At 32.5% G+C, this 22541-nt stretch overlaps 1 protein-coding gene across 1 annotated transcript; it reads left to right on the top strand.

The window, feature by feature from the left end:
- The first annotated feature begins 5 nt into the window (after positions 1 to 5).
- LOC115878708 (FACT complex subunit spt16) lies at positions 6 to 21814 on the top strand. Its single transcript, XM_030895288.1, has 6 exons — positions 6 to 2480; positions 16600 to 16916; positions 17174 to 17300; positions 17456 to 17597; positions 19283 to 19540; positions 21584 to 21814. Exons 1-6 carry the CDS (start codon positions 126 to 128, stop codon positions 21775 to 21777), a joined length of 3393 nt encoding a protein of 1130 aa, XP_030751148.1. The 5' UTR covers positions 6 to 125; the 3' UTR covers positions 21778 to 21814.
- Positions 21815 to 22541: the final 727 nt, after the last annotated feature.

Consider the following 22541-nt stretch of genomic DNA (forward strand, 5'->3'; position numbering starts at 1 on the left):
TAAATGACACAATTTTTGACGTTTCGTTTTATGGCGCCTTCTTGTTAAAGAATTGCGCCGATTTACATGCTTTTCCGGCACGAAAATCGGATGTTTTGTATTGTTTTTTCAGTTTGTTATGCAAAATGGCGAATATAAACTTGGATAAAGAAGCGTTCCACAGACGATTGAAGCGGCTGTACAACGCCTGGAACGATCCCGAGGGCGAAAATGGCTTTTCGAAGATGGATGCACTGGTAGCGGCCGTTGGAAAGGACGACGAGATTGTTTACAGCAAGTCCGGAGCCCTACACACATGGCTCCTCGGTTACGAGCTCACAGACACCATCGTCGTGCTCACGGAAAACAAAATACACTTCCTGGCTAGTAAAAAGAAAATTGACTTTCTTCGGCAAGGCGAGACCAAAGATGAGAGTCAAGTTCAACTCAATTTAATCGTTAGAGATAAGGACAAAGACAGCGAGAACTTCAAAACACTGATATCAGCTATTAAACAGAGCAAAAAAGGTAAATCTGTCGGGCATTTTCCTAAGGATAACTATGCTGGAGCTCTAATGGATAGCTGGAAAGGTGCTTTGAAGAAGGAAGGATTTGAAATGATCGATGCCAGTGCTTCTGTAGCATATTTGATGGCCCCCAAAGAGGATTCTGAGATAGTAACTATCAAAAAAGCATGTCTAGTTAGTGTAGATGTTTTCACAAAGTATTTAAAAGATCAAATAATGGAAATTATCGATTCAGAGAAAAAAGTTAGGCACAGTAAACTAGCCGAAGGTGTTGAATCAGCCATTCAGGATAAGAAATACGTATCAGGAGTAGATGTAAATCAGGTTGATATGTGTTACCCTGCTATAATCCAGTCAGGAGGTGTGTACAGCCTGAAATTCAGTGCAGTAAGTGACAAAAATAACCTGCACTTTGGGGCTATAATTTGTTCTTTGGGTGTAAGGTACAAGTTGTATTGTTCAAACATTGTAAGGACTTTGATGGTCAATCCTACAGATGAGATACAGGCAAATTATAACTTTTTACTGCAGTTAGAAGAAGAATTATTAAAAAAACTGCAAGCTGGTGTAAAACTGTCACAAGTTTACGAAACTGGTTTGGAATATGTTAAGAAAGAAAAACCAAATTTGGTTGATAGTCTTACCAAGAACTTCGGATTTGCTATGGGGATTGAGTTTAAAGAAAGTTCCTTAATGATTGGTCCTAAAACCATGAGTAAAATCAAAAAAGGAATGGTTTTTAACTTGAACGTTGGTTTCAGTAATTTAACAAACAAAGAAGCCAGCGATAAAGAAGGTAAAACTTATGCTCTTTTTATTGGAGACACTGTGATGGTTAACGAAGGCCAACCAGCATCAGTTTTAACAATTAGTAAAAAGAAAATTAAAAACGTTGGAATTTTCTTGAAAGAAGACTCAGATGAAGAAGAGAATGACGAAGAAAAAGAAAACACTCCAAAACCTGAGGCTTTGTCAGGTAGAGCAAGAAGAACAGCAGTGTTAGAATCAAAATTACGTACTGAACATACTTCCGAGGAAAAAAGGAAAGAACATCAAAGGGAGTTAGCAGCTCAGTTAAATGAGAAAGCTAAAGAAAGGTTGGCGAAGCAAGGAGGTGCAAAAGATGTAGAAAAAGTTAGGAAAAATACTGTATCATATAAGAATGTTAATCAGATGCCCAGAGTGCCAGAAATCAAAGAGATGAAGATTTATGTTGATCAGAAATATGAAACTGTAATTTTGCCAGTTTATGGTGTGGCTGTACCATTTCATATATCAACAATTAAAAATATTTCACAGTCGGTTGAAGGAGATTACACGTATTTGCGTGTGAATTTTTTCCATCCCGGTTCTACCATGGGAAAGGACGGTAATTTCCAGCAACCTGAAGCTACCTTTGTAAAGGAGGTAACTTACCGTAGCACAAACACTAAGGAACCTGGTGAAATATCCCCACCTTCATCTAACTTGAATACAGCATTTCGATTGATTAAAGAGGTACAAAGAAAGTTCAAAACCAGAGAGGCTGAAGAAAAAGAGAAGGAAGATTTAGTGAAACAGGATAGTTTGGTACTCTCTCAAAATAAAGGTAACCCTAAACTAAAGGACTTGTATATCAGACCGAATATTGTGTCAAAGCGTATGACTGGAAGCCTGGAAGCTCACACTAATGGGTTTAGGTATACTTCAGTAAGAGGTGATAAAGTTGACATACTTTATAATAATATTAAGAATGCATTCTTTCAACCTTGCGATGGTGAGATGATTATATTGTTGCATTTTCACCTGAAGCATGCGATAATGTTTGGTAAGAAGAAGCATATCGATGTGCAGTTCTATACTGAGGTGGGTGAGATCACTACGGATTTGGGGAAGCACCAGCATATGCACGATAGAGATGATTTGGCCGCTGAACAATCGGAGAGGGAGTTGAGGCATAAATTGAAGACTGCTTTTAAGAGTTTCTGCGAGAAGGTAAGAGAAATTAACTATAGGTATTTTTTTTCTATAAAGAAGTTCTTATATATTTTTTCTATAAATATTTCAACAAGATTTTTACACCGTGCGATAAGATTATTGAGAATAACATGATTCAGTTGCTATTATTCCCTACCATAAAAAAATAAAGAAAAAACTACAGCCTGACAAACGGATCTGAAACAATGTGGCAACCCTGGTGGACGTAGTTTCCTAAAAATATGGCCGATTTAATTAATAAAATATCCAGTGGCGTGCTGTTTTATGAAAATATATCAAGAATTTCGATATTTTCCAATTTTATAGGTAATATAATATTTTACTTTAAATGTAATTTTAAATGTGGATTTGCGAAATATAGTAATACTGTATGATAGGAAAAAAACGGTGTCATCGACGTCTGGGGAATGACAATAATTTACTTAAAATTGACATAAAACCCTAGATCATATATCATAAAACTAAGCCAAAAATTATTACTAATTATAGAAAGGTTAAAAAAGGATAGAACCACAGATAACACATAATCCAGATGGCCATTGCTTACGGAACAGCATGTTTTCGATGAGACAGTTCCCTATTAATGACACAGAGGGCGCCTATAGCCAAATCAAATAATATTTTTAAAACGAACGAATTTGGAGCCACACCACGGCCACGCGATGTGAAGCCACGTAGCCGGTTGTTCACATTTATAAGCAAATTCCCGGTCAAACCCAGGGAAAATGTATATTCGGACTTTAATACTAGACAATTGGATATGAAAATACTAGTCGCAGTGGATGTTTGAAAGTCAGAATTTCTAGATGCATATATATGCTATTTATAGCCATGAAATTTATAATTTAGATTTTATTTTTATTATTTGTCTCTTAATATTCATTAGCTGACAATAAGGGTAAAGGTTATCTATATAGTAATAAATAAAATTTGGCACATAGGTTCCTTAAGTGATGTAAATGAGCACTAAGAAGGGATTTTTTGAAAATTCGACCGCTAAGGGGGTGAAATTAGACGTAATATTATTACGCATGCTTCTTTAAAATAAACTATTAATTTAATTAAGAAATTGAGATTTATTGATATCCAGTGAAAGACATTTAAAGTAGACCGAACATCTGCAAATCAAACTAAGTAGACAGGCGCAAATTTGAGATGTGGCAATGTCGCCTTCTCTATCTCAGTTGGTTTTTACAGTACGTAGTCAATCTCCGATTGTTTGATCGGGTTAAAATGCACAATGTGATATCTGTTCTTCCTAAATCTATGGACGTAATTGAACACTAAGGGGCAATTTTTGGAAATTCGCTCGTTAAGGGGGTGATATGGGGGGTACTTTTGTATACAAAAAAAGCATGTCCTAGGACTACGAAATTTTGCACAGAGGTGCCTTAAGTAGCGTAACTTAACAGTTCGATTATACAAAGCGATTTTAGGAAATTCTTCTACTAAGGGGTGAAACTGGGGGTGAAATTTTGCATATTTTTTTAAAATTAGTCCGAGGAGTTTGAAATTTGGAAATTGTTAATTAAGCGACGAAAGTGAGTACTCAGAAACGAATTTTGGACATTCATCCCCTAAGAAATAAGGGATGAAAATTGGTATAAAAATTTGTCAAAATCGGTTTTAGAAGTATGAAATTCTGCGTAGACGTTCCTTATGTAACTTAATTTAGCACTAAGAGGCAATTTTAGGAAATTTTCCCTCTAAGGGGGTGAAATGAAGGGTGAACGTTCTGAAAAAAAATCTGTCCTAGAAGTATGAAAATTTGCACAGAGGTTCATCAAGTGATGAAAGTTATACTCAGAAGCGAATTTTGGGCATTCATCCCTTAAGAAATAAGGGATGAAAATATGTACAAAAATTTGTTAAAATCGGTTTTAGAAGTATAAAATTGTTCGCAGACGTTCCTTATATAAGGTAATTTAGCACTAAGAAGCAATTTTTCGAAATTTTCCCTCTAAGGGGGTGAAATGAGGGGTGAACTTTCTGAAAAAAATCTGTCCTAGAAGTATGAAAATTTGCACAGAGGTTCCTCAAGTGATGAAAGTGAGTACTCAGAAGCGAATTTTAGGCATTCGCCCCATAAGAATTAAGGGATGAAAATTTGTACAAAAATTCATTAAAATCGGTTTTGGAAGTATGAAATTTTGCGCAGACGTTCCTTATGTAACGTAATTTAGCACTCAGGAACAATTTTTGGAAATTCGCCCTCTAACGGGGTGAAATGAGGTGTGGACGTTCTGAAAAAAAAATTGCTTGTTATTGCTAAATTACGTTACATAAGGAACAAACAGAATTTCATACTTCTAAACCCGATTTTAACAAATGTTTGTACAAATTTTCATCCTTATTTCACTCTCTTATATAAGGATACAAATATAACTAAAGCAAAATTCCACACTCCCTCGTAGGACTGTTAGTTTTAACTAACAATTTATTAAAGACTTGACAACGTGATAAACAAATTGTACATTCAGGAACTCGTTTCTATTACGACTAAGTAATATTCCAAGGAAACTAAACATTTCGTATTGAAATCAAATTTAATATATATAATATTACCTTCTGCGCAAATTTTAAAAATGATGTATATTTATTCTAATCACATTTAAATTTAAACTCAAAATTACACAAAAAAAAATGTGTTTTTTGTAACGGAATAGTAAATAATATTAATTAATTTTAGGTTGATTGACGAATACTCTACAGTTTTATTAGGGAAGCCCATGACTGATGCGAAGATAATTAATATCACTAACTTCAAGAAACCAGCATAAGAAGTTTACATTCATAACTCATCTAACCATTATAGGTAATAATTTACAAAATTAGCCATTTTTGATTATAATATTAAGGTAGGTTACTTGGGGTACATTTTTATCTTCTAGATCAGTAATGTCGTCATATTTAAATGAACTCACAGAATAGCAAAGGGGCACTGCACCGAAGCAGATATTACAAAATATGTGAAATAAAGCACTGTAATACAAATTGCTCTATAAATTTAATAGAAATAAATTTATTTATGAAAATTAAGTTATGAGTTTATTTTTCCTAGGAAAAAAAATAACATTTATATTTTTGATCAATTTAGAACATTACAGTTAAAAATATATGTTAGAATAACATATCTTTAATAAATAAAACTGTAATACAAATTTGCTCTGTAAGGTTTAGACTAGACTTAAGATTTTTATGAAAATTAAGTTATGAAGTTTTATTTTTCTAGGAAAAAATCCCAAATTATATTTTGATCAATTTAGCACTTTACAGTTAAAAAAAAACCTGATGTTAGTTATACAGGGTCTTTAAAAAATTACGCTGAACATTTTTATATACTGTATCTCCTGCTTTTATATCACCCTGAATAACTCCTTTAGGAACAATTCATATTTATACTAGAAAACACATGCATATTTTTGATGTTTTTATTCATGAATGATGTTGAAATATACTATTAAGGTTATTCTTATTAACTAACTTTAATTACAAACTTTCCTACATTATTGTCATTGGAAATAAATTAATTTGAATAGATCTATATTGTTTAGAAACTTTTTACCTAGGGTGGCTTTTATATGTCTTGATTTAAAACAAAAAAAATGTCACCTGTAGCTGACAAAATAGTTCAACTTTAGCACTAGAAAACATTTTGTGTCCAGCTTTTCTAATAATACAAAATTTGATATACCATATGATCCGAAAATAGAAACTTATCCTATTTTTCCTATCGTTGCTCCAGTTTTTTGTCAAATTAACGAATATTAGAAATAGTTTATTTCAACCTCTTCAGCTATTTTAAAAATGTTGACAAATAACAAAGAATACACCCCTTAAAGTTTCGCATTTGTCTTGATATACTCTGTATAAGACAACAGTAAATAACTTGTAATATAACTTCGAAATATAAATTTGAAATTAAAATAATGATTTGTTATAGTGATTTACGTTTTATTAATTTTGATTTTTTTTTCTTAAATTTAATTTAAAAGTGATTTACGTTATTTATTAATTGAAACGTTTAAAATTTGAATATACGTTCAAATTTTTTTTTTACAATAAATTTGTTTATGATAAATAATTTTATAATAAAAATATGACCGAATTTCCTGGAAAGTTTGCCAAATTTGTACATATGAAAACCTAGCTTTACCACTTATCACAGAAAATCTCTATTCCTTCCCTTATCACAGAATAATACAGGAACGAACCATATGCGACAAGGATAGAATATTTAGATATGTCGTTACTGTTTTTTGTTTTAATGGATATTTTAAAAGCTGGGTAATTAATCTGTGATTAACATATATCTATAAAAAAGCCTTTGACTAGACTTTGATTACAACAGTCGTGTTTAACCAAATTATTATTAAAATGTCTGGTAATAAGTGTCAATTTTTGAATTACTCGAAATCAATTTGTACATGTGTTTATCTTTGTATGCGTCAAATCATCTAATTTGATGTACAAAGTGGATGAAAATTTTGTGATCCCATTTAATATCGAATTTTCGGACATTTTGTATAAAAATACGCCGTTAAGTTACCTTAGAAATGGTGATCACGATGGCTTTTTAGTCCATACACCGTAATGATCGTAAAAAACGCATGTCAGCGATGGCTATGAAATGAAGATCGATAAGATTTATCATATAATTTACATACCTATTAAATGTCAGCGATCTTCATTTCCAAGCCCACTCCCATGCCTTTTTTTTTTCGATCGTGCGGTATATTCACTAACAGCATTAAGAGTTGTCCATTGTTATTATTTTTCTATATCTATGCAAAGTTTACGATGGATAAATCAAGTAATATTACTTGGATTATCCATCGTAAATGAATGCATGAATATAGAAATATAACAATTATAACTAGGTAATGCAGTTAAAGAATATACCGTACGATCGAAAAAAACGGCATGGGGTTGGCTTGGAAATGACGATCGATGACAATCCCCATATAATTTATGATAAATCTTATCGATTGTCATCTTCCAAATCAACATGACATCATCTGACGCATCATTTTTTTCTCATCATACTAGAGTATGGTAAAAGCCATCGATCACCAGATCCCGGTAACTTAACGCCGTATTTTTATCTCACAAATGTGCAATATTAAATTCCGGGAATGAACTCAAAATTTTTCTATAAACTTTAAACATAAATTAGGATCTCTTGATGCATTCGACTTTATACACCTTTACACCTGATTTCAACAAATCTCACAAGTAAAATTCATATTTAGTACCAAAACAGTTTCAATAATAATTTGGTTTGGTTTGGTCGAGTTTATTGTTACTGTCTAGTCTGGGCTTTTTATTTGATATATGTTAATCAAATAAAAAAGCCCAGACTAGATAAAATCAGGAGCTAACTAATAGAATCATCAATTCTCTCTGATGTAGGATAAGTTTCTATTTTCGGAAAATTTCTTAGATTTTTTTTTGTTTCAACTGACGAACTGACACAAAATGATAACTAGTTGCTAAAGTTGAACTAATTTGACAGCTATGTTGAAGTAACGTCAGACATATCACAGCCACCCTAGATTTTATCAAATAATACAGATCTATTCACACTAAATCATAGAAATGAAAATATCTAGGAAAATCTTTGTTTGAGGGGTAGGCCGGCAACCTTAATAGTATTTGGAAGTGACATGAATTTCCCATTGAATATCGGAATAATATTCTGGGTGATTCAATTAAACTAAAGGAGTTATATAGGGTGGGTATTAAAGGAGTTATACAGGTTATACCAATGTTCAGCATTAATTTTGCCCTACCCTGTATAACTTTATGGGTCAGGTTTTAATTTGATTTAAAGTGCAATAGAGTAAATTCCAATTTAGGTAGTTTTTCTTGAAATTTAAAAATTGTTCTTCAAAATCTTAAGTAAGTCTAAAACCTTACATTTCAGTCATATACTTCCCTAATAAAACACACCTTTATTTTTCTCTTAGAATCTAAAAATTAATTAATAAAGGGGGTATTCCGTTACAAAAAAACACAAATTTGATGTGTAACTTTTTTTGGGGACACCCTGTAGAACTCTCTATATTTTTAAAACGTGCGCAGAATTAACTTACATATGCTCACAAAATTTCATTTCAATACGAACTGGTCGTTCTCCTTGGAGCCTCCGAGTCGTATGAGAGGCGCCACCCTGTATAATTTTTATATAGTTGCACTTTAATAAATTGTTAGTTAAAACTAAAAACAGTCCTACGACATGTGGAAATCTTGTATCTTTGGTCGATTTTGGACATTCATCTCCTAAGATTCTGGATGAAAAGGGAAGGAATAGAGATTTTCTCGTGATAAGTGGTAAAGCTCTGTTTTTCATATATGTACAAATTTGGCAAACTTTCCAGGAAATTCGGTCATATTTTTACGTTATAAAATTATTTATTATAAACAAATTTATTGTAAAAAATTTTTGAACGTATATTCAAATTTTAAACGTTTCAATTAATAAATAACGTAAATCACTTTTTAAATTAAATTTAAGAAAAAAAATCAAAATTAATAAAACGTAAATTTATGAACAAATCATTATTTTAATTTCAAATTTATATTTCGAAGTTATATTACGTTATTTACTGTTGTCTTATACAGAGTATATCAAGACAAATGCGACTCTCCTTACGACTCGGAGGCTCCAAGAACGACAGTTCGTATTAAAATAAATTTGAAGAGCATGAAATAAACTAGTTAATTCTTCGCACGTTTGACAAAAATAGAGAGAGTTCTGCAGGGTGTCCCCAAAAAATGGATAGATTTCATATTTGAACGTTTTTATGACTTGCAATTTTTCCATTAAATTAATTATTTGAATTCTAAAAAAATCTAAATCATTATGTATTGGGACCAAAAATATATTACTAAAATAAGGTGTTAGACCTTAAAATTTTATTTTCAGACTGCTGTAAATATTTTACAAACGACATATATTGAATTTAATTGATTGACAAACATGTTTTAAAACCTACCCTTCCTAAATCTTACTTAAAATAAAAAGATTAACAGATGGGAATACATATTAAAACCGTATGATCGAAAAAACGGCGTCCAGTTAACTGGGAAATGGCAATCGATGACATCACATAGAAATATATCCCGATATAAAATGACAGCATCTTTCATTTCATAGCGAATATTGAATGTTGATGATTTCGGATAAGGTGCGGCTGACGAGATGCCTCAACATCAGAGTGCATGTCAGCTGCTGACTTGCAAGTGATCGGTCGATCGGATGATCATATAATCTACATGCCTCAAAATCTATCAGAGAACAATCGATTCTATGGTCAACTCTGATACTGGTATGGTTTTTCTATCGGCTTGCTATATTCACTAACTAGCATTACCTACTTAGTGCAAGCAATTTATAACGGTTTGGTATTCACTGATTCATTATGAACACTGTATCCACATAATATCGCTTGATTTATCCATCGTAAACTTTGCATGAATATAAATATAACGATCCCCTAACTGTCAGTTAAATTATACCCTGCGATCGAAAAAACTGTCATCCGATTGGTTTGGAAATGCAGATCGACGATTCATTCCCATACTAATTTTGCCTGCTCAAACTGACGGCGATCTTCATTTCATAGCCATCGCTGACGCCGGTTTTTCGATCATATGGTATATCAAACAAAGTATTATTAGAAAAGCTCACTAGATTGTTTTCTAGTAAAAGACCTTATTTTGTCACAACAGGTGACATTTTTTGTTTTAAATCATAGGTTATAAAAAAAAACAACAATAGGTAAAAAAGTTTCTAATCAAATAGAATATCCAAATTGAATTTATTTCCAATGACAATAATGTGTAAGCTTGTAATTAAAGTTAGTTAATAAGAATAATAGGTGTAGTAATATTTCAACATCATTCACTGGTTTTAAAAAAAATCAAAAATTATGCATGTGTTTTCATAGTATAAATATGAATTCGTCTTGACACGTTAGTTCTTATATGATATAAAAGCAAAAACAGTAAAAACATTAAAAGCTGCAATTTTATTAAAGATATGTTATTTCTGTAACACATATTTTTTAACTGTAATGTTCTAAATGATCAAAATGATAAATGTTATTTTTTCCTAGGAAAATAAAAACTTCAGTCAAATTCGGTCAAGTTAATTTTCATAAATAAATTCTATTTCTTATTAAATTTTATAGAGCAATTTGTATTACAGTTTTATTTATTTTAACATATGTTATTCTAACACATATTTTTTTTTTAACTGTAATGTTCTAAATTGATCAAATATATAAATGTTATTTTTTCCTAGGAAAATCAAACTTCATAACTTAATTCTCATAAATAAATTATTTATTAAATTTATATAGAGCAATTTGTATTACAGTTTATTTCACATATTTTTAATAATACTGCTCAGTGCAGTGCCCCTTTGCTATCTGTGAGTTGATTCATTTAAATTACGAACATTACTGATCTAGAAGATAAAAATGTACCCTAAGTACCTACCTTAATATTATAATCAAAATGGCTAATTTTGTAAATTATTACCTATAATGGTTAGCATGAGTTATGAATGTAAACGTCTTTATGCTGGTTTCTTTTGAAGTTAGTGATATTAATTATCTTCGCATCATCATGGGCTTCTAATCAACTGTAGATTATTACGGACTACCAGTTTATTAAGGATATGTTATTCTAACTGCGCCACAACTGTAATGTTCTAAATTGTTCAAAATATAAATGTTTATTTTTCCTAGGAAGCATAAACTTCATGGCACCAGACACTAAATAGCAAATAATTCATTTCTGACAATACATAGAGCTGGTTGTATTGGACATTCACGCTCTTTGTAATACTGCTACTTCGTGCAGTACATATCTGTGGTCGATTCAGTATGACTGATATCAAATAAAAACTATAACACCTGAAATACTATGTCAAAATGACTGAGCCTGAGGTATTACCTGTCGGACCCAGTTGAGGATGCTGGTATTGTGAAGCCAGAAGGCGACTGATATCAACTGAAAATATGTCTCCAGCTTATATTTACGAAAAATCATTTTCTTTTTATGAAACATTTTGAGTTTAAATTTAAATGTGATTAAATAAATATACATCAGTATTTAACATTTTATCATAGGTAATATTCTATATATTACTTGTGATTTTATGCTAAAATGTTTAGTTTTGTGAAATATTATACCTATAATATTTAAACGAGTTCCTGAATGTACAATTTGTTTATCACGATGTCAAGTTCTAAAATCTTGTATTGGTTGTCTAAAACTGTTTGATTTTGCTTAGTTATATTGTATCCTATATTTTATTAAACAAACTCGAAATAATGTTTATAATTACCTTCATCAGCCTTCATATCATTAAAGTGATAATAATAATCACTTATCATTATCAGTCATTATGTAGTTATTTGTTCATTTGTTGCTCTGTTTGTTGTTGTTTGTTTTCAAAGATCATTTTTGAGGTTAATGTCATATGAAACTTTTCGTAATTAGGGAACTGGTAATTGACGTGTGACGATAGATTAATAAAATAATAATGAACGTATTAAGTTAAATATTTATATATTAATTTAACATATCTATTTCATGTTTATAAATTACATAATTTTTAATTTGGTATAGTACCTTTAATTTTATATATTCATAATGAAATGAAATATATTTCGATATAACGTTTGGCAACCACGCAACTGAAGTGCAAGCGACATCTGTGCAAGAGAAGCAAAACCTCCCAAAAAAGTGAGAAAAGAAATCTAAAAATTTCAGATTATTCAAATGTCACTCCAATATTTTTCCAAATTGGAGTGAAATTAGGGTGACAATTTTTAACACGTAAGGAGCCATCTGGATTATGTGTTATCTGTGATAGAACCTTTCAGACACACAAATCTATTATACAGCATGGCTATGCAGTGGAAATCGCTGTAGTTTTATTTGTAAAATTATATAGGAAATGTCATCAACCGTCATTTCCAAGCCAACTGGACGCCGTTTTTTTTTCGATCACACGTTGCTTCTTAAAGCCAAGTGGCAGTATGCGCCGTTAAAAAATAAAAGCCTTGTTCATGTAGACGCGAATCGCGAATCGCGATTTTGCGAAACTGCTCTCATTGGTCCAATTTTAATGATCATGGCGGCGCTGTCAGAAATTTTAAGATTTTGGTGAATCGCAAGATTTAAAATTTGGGTGGCGGGAAAGTTAAAGTGTTTTCAACTTTTTGCGAATATTCGCGCGATTTAAAAGTTCGCGTTTGCGCAGAATGGTGTTGTGATCCAGTTATCGATTATTTTGACGACGCTGCCACAAAGTACAAAGTAACTGAAAGCATTTCTCCAGGTGAAATAGGTTCTCGTGCATATGTTTTTGTTATATATGGTGACAATTTTTCAACCAAGTTATCAAACTCCTGTACAGACAATCTGTGAAAATTCCTAAATTTTTTCTCATCTTTTGTCCTCATTTCTTGAATTAAATTGCGATAAGCACCTTGTTGCTTACGAAATTTAAATATTTCACATGTCCCAAATGACCTATACTATAAACCCGTGCTCTTCTACGTTTTAACAATTAGTAAATGGCAATTTTGCGCCTTCTGTTCCAATCCCACAATCGTAATCAATATTCATAATCATTAAACAAATTTAAACTCATATTGTATGCTATAAAATATAAAATAAAGATCGTAAATACGAATAAAAAACAAATTAAGTTATCTCAGGACCCTCAGGTTATGATTTTTTTTGGTACCTAACTTTCAGTGGAGCAAAAATGAAATGTCCCTAAAAATTCCCGACTATATGAAATAGGTCCAAATTTTACGAATATTTTTTGGCGAATCGCTTTCCGCAATTCGCAATTCGCGTCTACAGAAACAAGCTAAACAAGAGTACGGACCAAGTAAATGACATCTAGGCTTTGACCTCGGCAAAATTATCATCATTCCTTTAGCCGTCTTTGACGCCGTTTTTTTTCGAACGTATGGTATTTGTTAGATAAGATTGCACAAATAAAGTTAAAGGTATATAATACGATATAATAACGCCGCTACTGGGTGTTTCAATACCAGTCAATATTTCCACTATTTTCAGGGGGGGAGGCATAAAATAAGGGTTAGCACTGGCCAATAGGACAATTTTAAGGCGCATGCCTACCGCTTGGTAACAAAAAATAAAAATAAATGAAAGAAGTCAGTTAAATTAATATACATCTAATAACAAGAACTAAGTTATAACTTCTTTAGATGCATTTGTCAGATGATATAATGGTGTAGTTAAACCAAAGCTTGATTTTCATGCATCCGTTGTCCGACGATACGATGATATGATATTAATTTTATTGGTTGAATTTAAAGACTTCGATTGGTTAGAAAATTACACAATTTTTAAATTTATTGCATTTTCATGCCTCCATTCATTGTGTCATGATTGGTGTCATTTTATATTTTCATTTCCATAACTATTTCGCTGTTTTTTAACTGGTTCTTTAATATATTTTTTGCTATACTCTCCTGAACAGAGTGCGTCTGGCTACCAGTAGACCTTGCGTTCACTACTGCGCATCATATCTGTATTCAACATCTGTTTACTACTGCGCATCACAAATTCGCCTTGTATTTCAGGAACTAAGGAGGCTAGGACAAACCTATGTGTAGCATATTTAGTTTCATAAAAAAGTAGCAAAGTAATGTGAAAATCGCATCATTGTATCTCTACGCATAAAGGAGAAATCCGATAAAACACACGAAAATGGGATATCCTGTACAGATGTGATGCGCAGTATTGAACCGCAATAGTCTACCGGCAACCAGACGGCTCGCACTTTGGTCAGGAGAGCATAGCAAAAGATATATTAAAGAACCAGCTTTCTTAAAATTTCGATTGTCTACAGTGAAAAAAAAAATTGGCGCTGGGAGGCACGTATAGCCGTCCATACTAAAATATGTTAATAAAAAGTTGGTAGGCAGTTCTTTTAATTTCAAAGTAAAGGAATTTTCCAATTTTTTTTATCTCAAAAACTACGATTTTGACTGATTTTGATGTTATTACAAATTTTGTTGCAAATATTATTCCTAATCTTAAATTGAAAACCGCGTTTCGCTAGCCACTGTAATTTTGGAGTAACGATTTTTTAAAATTTTTAACCCCCTCCCATACCCCCTTACCAACCCCCCACCCCCACCAAAAACTAATGGCCAGATTCTCGGGTGTCACAGTATTTTTTTGCCAAATTGGGTTAAAATCGGTTTAGCGGTTTTTGAGTTATCGTGTTACAGACGGACAGACAGACAGACACCATGAAAATATTTTGTATTTACACCTAAGATTTACACACACCGGAAAAATCTAGGGATATCATTTTATTAAAGTTAAAAATATATGTTTTGAATAAACAACCACATATTTGTGGCCGATTCTTTCTACTTCGATTCAGAAACGAAGTAGTCACACTAGCTATTTCTAAATTTGGGATATTTGCAGAAGTGTTTTTTGTCAAATGTATAAAAAGCACTAGCATCAATTGTTAGAATTTAACCTGTAGTGGCTATGTTTTTATGATAATTGGCCAGAATTCATTCAAATAACTCTGTTCAGTATTAAACGACATTATGGAGCGTAGACATCTTAACAGAGACGAAATACTAAGGGCCATGGGTATGCTCGAAGCTGGAATGCGCCAAATCGACGTAGCCAGAGCATTAAATACAACGCAAAGTGTAATATCGCGATTAAGTGCACGCTACCGTGAAAGTGGTGATGTTGCTGAAAGGCACACAGAGCATTACTACTCCTCAGCAAGATCATTTTTTACAATTAAATGCTCGACGCCGACCGACTCTTACAGCACCAGAGCTTAGTTTAATTCTCCAGGAAACACATAATGTATCCGTTAGTCCTGACACTGTTCGCAATAGATTAAGAGAGGTCAACTTAAGAAGCAGACGCCCCTGGAGAGCTCAACCCTTAACGAGAGGAAATCGAGAAGTACAATATTTGTGGGCTCAAGATCATGTTCAGTGGTCGAATGAACAATGGGCCAATGTTCTCTTCACGGATGAGTCACGCTTTGGAATTCATCCGGATTCGAGAAGGCTTAGGGTATGGAGAGAACCGGGAAATCTTATTCGGTTGGATCATGTTCAGGAAGTGCACCCTTATCAAGGTGGAACAGTTATGGTCTGGGGAGGAGTCCAGTTAGGCCGAAAAACCGATCTCGTTTTTCTTTAAAGGTTTCTAACAGAATCGCATATGGTGTTTCAATTTTTGAGCCTGTCGTGTTACCATATGCCAATGATTTTGGGAGAAACTTCATTCTCATGCATGACAATGCACGGCCTCATACAGCCAGAGTGGTAAGTGAGTTTATCAATGCTCATCAATTAAACATCTTACTCTGGCCGGCACAATCTCCTGACCTCAACCCCATCGAACACGTATGGGACGCGGTCCAAAGAAGAATTTTGAGAATGGGTATGCCTCGTGAAACTCCTAAGGATCTGGTTCGGGCCGTGAATGCAGCGTGGCAGGCTGTACCTCAAGAAGAGATCGACAACCTGATCAGGAGCATGGAGAGACGATGTAGGGCTGTAATGAACAGTAGAGGAGGCCATACCCTTTATTAAGTAAAAATGGTTTTATCTTTTTTTTAATTCACAGTTTAGAATAAAAAAAAAAATGTGTATTTTTTTGAGTTCAATAAAAATCAAGGTAAATTTGAAAAATTCGGTAAATTTCGCATTTTTATTTCCAATACGTCCTGTAAACTATTTGTTTATTTTAATTTTATTATATCAGAAATGCAAATAATAAAATTACTGACGATGGCTGGATAAAATTGCAATATCCCTAGGCTTTTCCGGTGTGTGTAGTTCATTTATGACCCAAATAACTCATTTTGAGTGAAATTAAAAAAACTTTTTTTTGCCGATCTTAATAATAGCCTACCATACCTATTGGTATGGTCGGCTAATAAGTAAATTTGTAAAAAATAGTATGGATATTACAGAATCTTTATAAGCGTGTTTTAGAAATCTAACATTTTTGCATAATTTTACACAAATATGATTACATTTGACGTTTTTTTTCGTCCGCTATCTAGGTCGAGTCCATGACAAAACAAGAAATCGAATTCGACACTCCGTTTAGGGAGCTGGGATTCCCAGGAGCTCCGTTCCGTTCAACAGTATTACTCCAGCCCACTTCCGGTTGTCTGGTCACTCTGACAGAATGGCCGCCGTTCGTGATCACTCTGGAAGACGTGGAATTGGTTCATTTCGAAAGAGTTCAATTCCATCTGAAGAATTTCGATATGGTGTTTGTGTTCAAGGATTATCACAGGAAAATTGCGATGGTGAACGCCATTCCCATGAACATGCTGGATCACGTGAAGGAGTGGCTCAATTCGTGCGATATAAGGTATGGAGATTTTTTTGACCCACCCTAATAGAGAAATTTAACCATGTTTTTAACATTTCATTTGAATTCAGTTAATTCAAAATTATGTTATCTTAGAAAAAAATAACTTAATTAATTGGAAGCAAAATGATACTAAAATAGATATTATAAAATGGGATTTTCAAAAATTTTTTTTGGAAGATATTTCCTAATGCAGCATACAAAAAAAAAACGCGCGTCCAGTTTTATTTTGCTACATACTTCTTAATTATTTACAGATATTCTGAGGGTGTACAGTCTCTAAATTGGGCGAAAATTATGAAAACCATTACGGATGATCCAGAGGGCTTCTTTGAAAGCGGAGGTTGGACCTTCTTGGATCCAGAATCAGATGAAGAACAAGTGGTAAGTATTTTTTTAGTACTTAAAGTAGTAAGTCTTGTTTTCTCATAGTAATTCTATTTTTTATTGGTCTTTTAGTAGTTTTTTTGTAGTTTATGGATGTTTATTAATTATTGTTGATTTATTATTTACTGTTTTTATTTGATTATTTTTTTCAGGCAGAAGAAGAGACAGACGATGAAGACGAAGCATATAGACCGTCCGATTTGGAGTCAGTTTCTGAGGAGAGTGATGAAGACTCCGAGTACTCAGAAGGAGACACGGAAGAAAGCGACAGTGCTTCGCTAGACGACGAATTAGGTTAGTATTGAAAGAAAACACTTACTTTCAAGAATCGTTTACTTTTACTTAAAAAAAAATGGTAAATGTGTTTTCTCTTTTGCGGAAAAATATAAAATATATCTGAAATTTTTTAGAATATTTAAACGACTTGGAAACGTGGTAAGATAATATGGCGCCAGTAGTTTTTAAAAATTTGTAGAATATTTTAGGGCACTCTATGTTTACTTATTTCTCTTAGGCGTGCGGAAAGAGACAAAATATCTGTAATTTTTAGTTGACTTTTAAACGAATTGGCAACATAGTACGATTATTTCTGTCTAATAGGGCGGCAGTAGTTTATAAAAAAATTTAAGAATATTTTAGGGCACTCTATGTTTACTTATTTCTCTTAAAGGTACGGAAAGAGACAAAATATCTGTAATTTTTGGTATTTTTAAACGACTTGGCAACTTGGTACGATTGTTTTTGTCGAATAAGGCGTCAGTGGTCTCAACATTTTCAATAATATTTTAGTGTCCTCTACGTTAACTTATTTCTCTGAGAGATGTAGACAGATGGAGACAGTGGTTTTTTAGTAAATATTTTTAAACGACTTGGCAACGTGGCATGATTATTTCTGTCAAATGGCGCCGGCGGTTTTCAAAACGTTTAAGCAATATTTTAGGGCACTCTATGTTTACTTATTTCTCTGAGAGATTCAGAGGGAGACATCATATCTGTAATTTTTAGTATTTTTAAACGACTTGGCAACTTGGTACGATTGTTTTTGTCGAATAAGGCGTCAGTGGTCTCAACATTTTCAATAATATTTTAGTGTCCTCTACGTTGACTTATTTCTCTGAGAGATGGAAACAGAGATAAAATAACTGTGGTTTTTTAGTAAATATTTTTAAACGACTTGGCAACGTGGCATGATTATTTCTGTCAAATGGCGCCGGCGGTTTTCAAAATGTTTAAGCAATATTTTAGGGCACTCTATGTTTACTTATTTCTCTGAGATTCAGAGAGAGACATCATATCTGTAATTTTTAGTATTTTTAAACCACTTGGCAACATGGTACAATTATTTCTGTCGAATATGGTGCCGGTGGTTATTAAAATTGAAAATTTTAGGGTCCTCTGTGTTTACTTATTTCTCTGTGAGTTGCTGAAAACAATAAAATATCTGCAGTTTTTTTTTCAAAGACTTGGCAACATACGATTCACAATTGCACGATTATTTCTGTCGAATATGGCGCCGGTGGTTTGGTTTGGAATTTTTAGAATATTTTTGGGTCCTCTATGCTTACCTATTTCTCTGAGAAGTTACCATAAACTTTATATGTAAAAACAAACCAACCTATATTGATTTTCACGGTACATTAGCTCGATATTCTTTGTTCTTTTTGTGGCTTTCTTTGTTTACTTATTTCTCTGAGCACCATAAACGAGTTCAAATTATTTTTTTTATTGCCCTCTATGTTTATTTATTTCTCTAAGAGGTTACCATAAGCAATTTTAAAAACCAAAACAAGCAAAACCTTAATGATTTGTACAATAGATTAACTGGACATTATTTATTTTTTATTTCCCTCTATCTTTACTTATTACCTTGAGAGGTTACCATAAACAACTTTAATAAGCCGAATCAATCAAATCTTTAATGATTTCTAATTTCTACGATACATTAGCTTGATATTATTTATTTTTTGATATATCTACAGGGTCAGATGAAGAATCTGGCAAGGACTGGTCCGACTTAGAAAGAGAAGCAGCGGAAGAAGATAGAGAACGAACATACGAGGACTTTGATGACAGAAAAGGAGGCAGCAAAGGAAGCAAATTCCCCTCGAAGGACAAGCACAAATCGTCCAGCAAACATTCCAGCTCCAGCTCGAAGCACAACAGCAGCCACAAGAGCGGTTCGAGCAGTAGACATTCGTCTTCGAAGCATAACAGCAGCAGCAGCAGTAGAGATAAAGGTTAGTAAAGGTTTTAAACTATTTTTTCATGTGTTTTAGGTATAGTTTGTTTAATGAGAGGATATGTGACAGTGACAGTTGTGTCTGTCATTTTAATTTAACAATCTTCTGTCGAATTCGTCGATTGATTCTAAAAAAATCTAAAATGTCAATATTCCACGGGTATATTGATAAATGAGGTCTAAATTACAGGAAAATGACTTTTTTACGAATACTTCAAGAGATACTTAAAAAATGGTATAAAACGATTTAATAGACAATTAATATGTGCATCTGATTCGTGTAAAACATACAAGGCGTTCCATTTAAATTAAACAAGTTATTGCCGTTTAAAGCTAGTAATCTATACTAATATATAAAATCCTTAAGTGACTGACATACTGATTAATCACGATCCTGCTCAAACCACTCAACGTAAGAAGCTCAATTTTGGCATACAGGTTGATTCTAGGGTGTAGAGGTTCGATAAGAAGGGATTTTTCGAAATTCCAGTTCCAAGAGGGTGAAACCACCCCTCAAATATTACAATATTTTTTATTTAAAAAACGGTCAAGTTTCCGAAAAAACGCTTAAACACGTATATTTTATTTTGTTTTTTTACATATTTTAATTTTTTTTATAAATGTGTACAAGGTGTTTCGAAAAATATGGTCATTGATTAATCACGATCCTGCTTAAAGCCCTTGACGTAAAAAGCTGATTTTTGGAAAACAGATTGACTTTAGGGCGTAGAGGTTCGATAAGAAGGGATTTTTTGAAACTCGAATTCTAAGGGGGTGAAACTATACCTCAAATATTAAAATATTTTTTATTTAAAAACCGGTGAGTTTTTCGGAAAAACTCTTAAACACGTATATTTTATTTTGTTGTTTTACATATTTTAAGAGTTTTTAAAAATTTATACAGGGTGTTTCATAAAATCTGACCATTGAGTAGTCACGACTCTGCTTAAACTGCTTGACGTTTAAAGCTGATTTTTGGCAAACGGATTGACTGTGGGGTGTAGAGGTTCGATAAGGGGGGGTTTCTCGAATCTCAATTTCCAAGAGGGTGAAAACGCTCCTCAAATATTACAATATTTGTTATTAAAAAAACGGTTAGTCTTTCGGGAAAACGCTTGGACAAGCATAATTTATTTGTTTTTTACATATTTTGAACTTTTTTTAAAAAATCACCCTGTATGATTTTTTAAAAAAAGTTCAAAATATGTAAAAAACAAATAAATTATGCTTGTCCAAGCGTTTTCCCGAAAGACTAACCGTTTTTTTAATAACAAATATTGTAATATTTGTTATTAAAGCGTCCAGCAGTTCCAAACATAAATCATCTTTCCAAAAAGTTTGGTAATTACTTAACCACGATTCTGCTTAAACTGCTTGACGTAAAAAGCTTATTTTTGGCAAATGGATTTTTCGAAAGTCAAATTCCAACGAGATGAAACTACCCGTCAAATATTACCAAGTTTTATAATAATATCGCCACATTGTTTTTTCTCATGCTGACATAAATGTGAGAAAATTTTATCCAGTTTGTATGTTAATGGAAATTCTTGCTTTGCTTATCATCATCATTACAAATGATTAATTCGACGCGAAGTCGCTGGTACACGCTAGTTATTAAATATAAAATTTGAGACACTCTGTATAGGGTAATATAATTTTTATTATTGCAACACAAAATTTAGTAGAAATTTTTTAAAAATTTAGAGAAATGAAGCATTAAAATTGTCACTGCATTTTCACAAAATCGTAAATATTTCAATAACGGTAATATTAAAGTGCGTTAAATTATAATCAAATTTACCTTTATTTTAATCGAAGGAACTAAAAATGTAATAATATACAGGGTGTTTCGTTTAAAAAATACAACTTTGATATTTTTTAATTATTTGGGATACTTTGTACCTTTTGAAAATAATTTTAAATGTAGCTTTAGTAGTCCTCCAACGATCCCATCGCTCAGAATTTCTAAAAATCTGATCTTTTGACTACAATACCCCTAGTCGAATGACACCCTGTATATCGCTTAATATTTTGATTACAGATCGCAGCAAAGATAAGAGCAAAGACCGACACTCTTCGTCCAGCAGTTCCAAACATAAATCATCTTCTTCTTCGAGAGACAAAGACAGACACAGTTCATCGTCCAAAGATAAAAGGAGTTCGTCCTCTCCACATAAAAAACGCAGCAGAGAAGACGACGATGACAAACATCGTTCGAAGAAATCAAGAAAATAAACAAACAAACAACAAATACACAAAGAAGAAAAAAAACTATATATTTTGTAATATTTTTTGATTTTTATGCGATCGTTGGAACGTCAATTTTCTTCGAAGATCTGAGTTTTTTCAGGTAAGGAAGTTTTTTTTGGACACTCTCTGGTTCGTTATTTTTCTGGTTTTAAAGTCGTTCTCACAAAAAACAAACAACTCGGTGTTAATAATATTACGGTTTTCTTAATTTATTTTGTGTTTTTAAGGCTTTTGATTCTTTTAGAAATTCACTTTTGTTTATAACATAATATATTATACTGTGTGGTCAAAAATGTCGTGCTAAATAAATTTTAAAAACAAATCTTAAGATTGGTCAATTTTTTATCATTTTGAATTGAAATAATTTTTTTTCTATTTAATGTCGTGGGTACCTTATACAGGGTGTTTTGTAAAATAAGCGCGAAAATTTTAACGTATCGTATTTCGACCCCGGACTAGGGATGGGCAATAACGGATTTTACCTATCGATAAGTTATTGCAATTTGATTATCGATGTATTTTAGTTATCGATATTATGTCGGTAATAGCCGATATATCGATAATTCATTAATTATCGAACTTCCGGATAGTTATTCGTTTATCGATAAATACCCCAGACTAGGGATGGTCGATAATGGATTTTCCATATCGATAAGTTATCGCAATTTTCATCTATCGATGTATTTTAGTTTCCCATATATCGATGAATCATTAACTATCGAACTATCTATAGTTATCTGTTTATCGAT

Source organism: Sitophilus oryzae, unplaced genomic scaffold (assembly GCF_002938485.1).
Source record: "Sitophilus oryzae breed Bouriz unplaced genomic scaffold, Soryzae_2.0 scaffold_1521_pilon_pilon, whole genome shotgun sequence".
In the NCBI taxonomy this organism is placed as follows: Eukaryota; Metazoa; Arthropoda; class Insecta; order Coleoptera; family Curculionidae; genus Sitophilus; species Sitophilus oryzae.

What these genes read in the sequence shown, in the direction of transcription:
- LOC115878708 (XM_030895288.1), top strand. Translation starts at nt 126, where the DNA reads ATGGCGAATATAAACTTGGATAAAGAAGCGTTCCACAGACGATTGAAG. An exon ending in TTAAGAGTTTCTGCGAGAAG is followed by an intron (nt 2,481 to 16,599) that starts GTAAGAGAAATT and finishes TCCGCTATCTAG; the next exon opens with GTCGAGTCCATGACAAAACA. An exon ending in CTCAATTCGTGCGATATAAG is followed by an intron (nt 16,917 to 17,173) that starts GTATGGAGATTT and finishes AATTATTTACAG; the next exon opens with ATATTCTGAGGGTGTACAGT.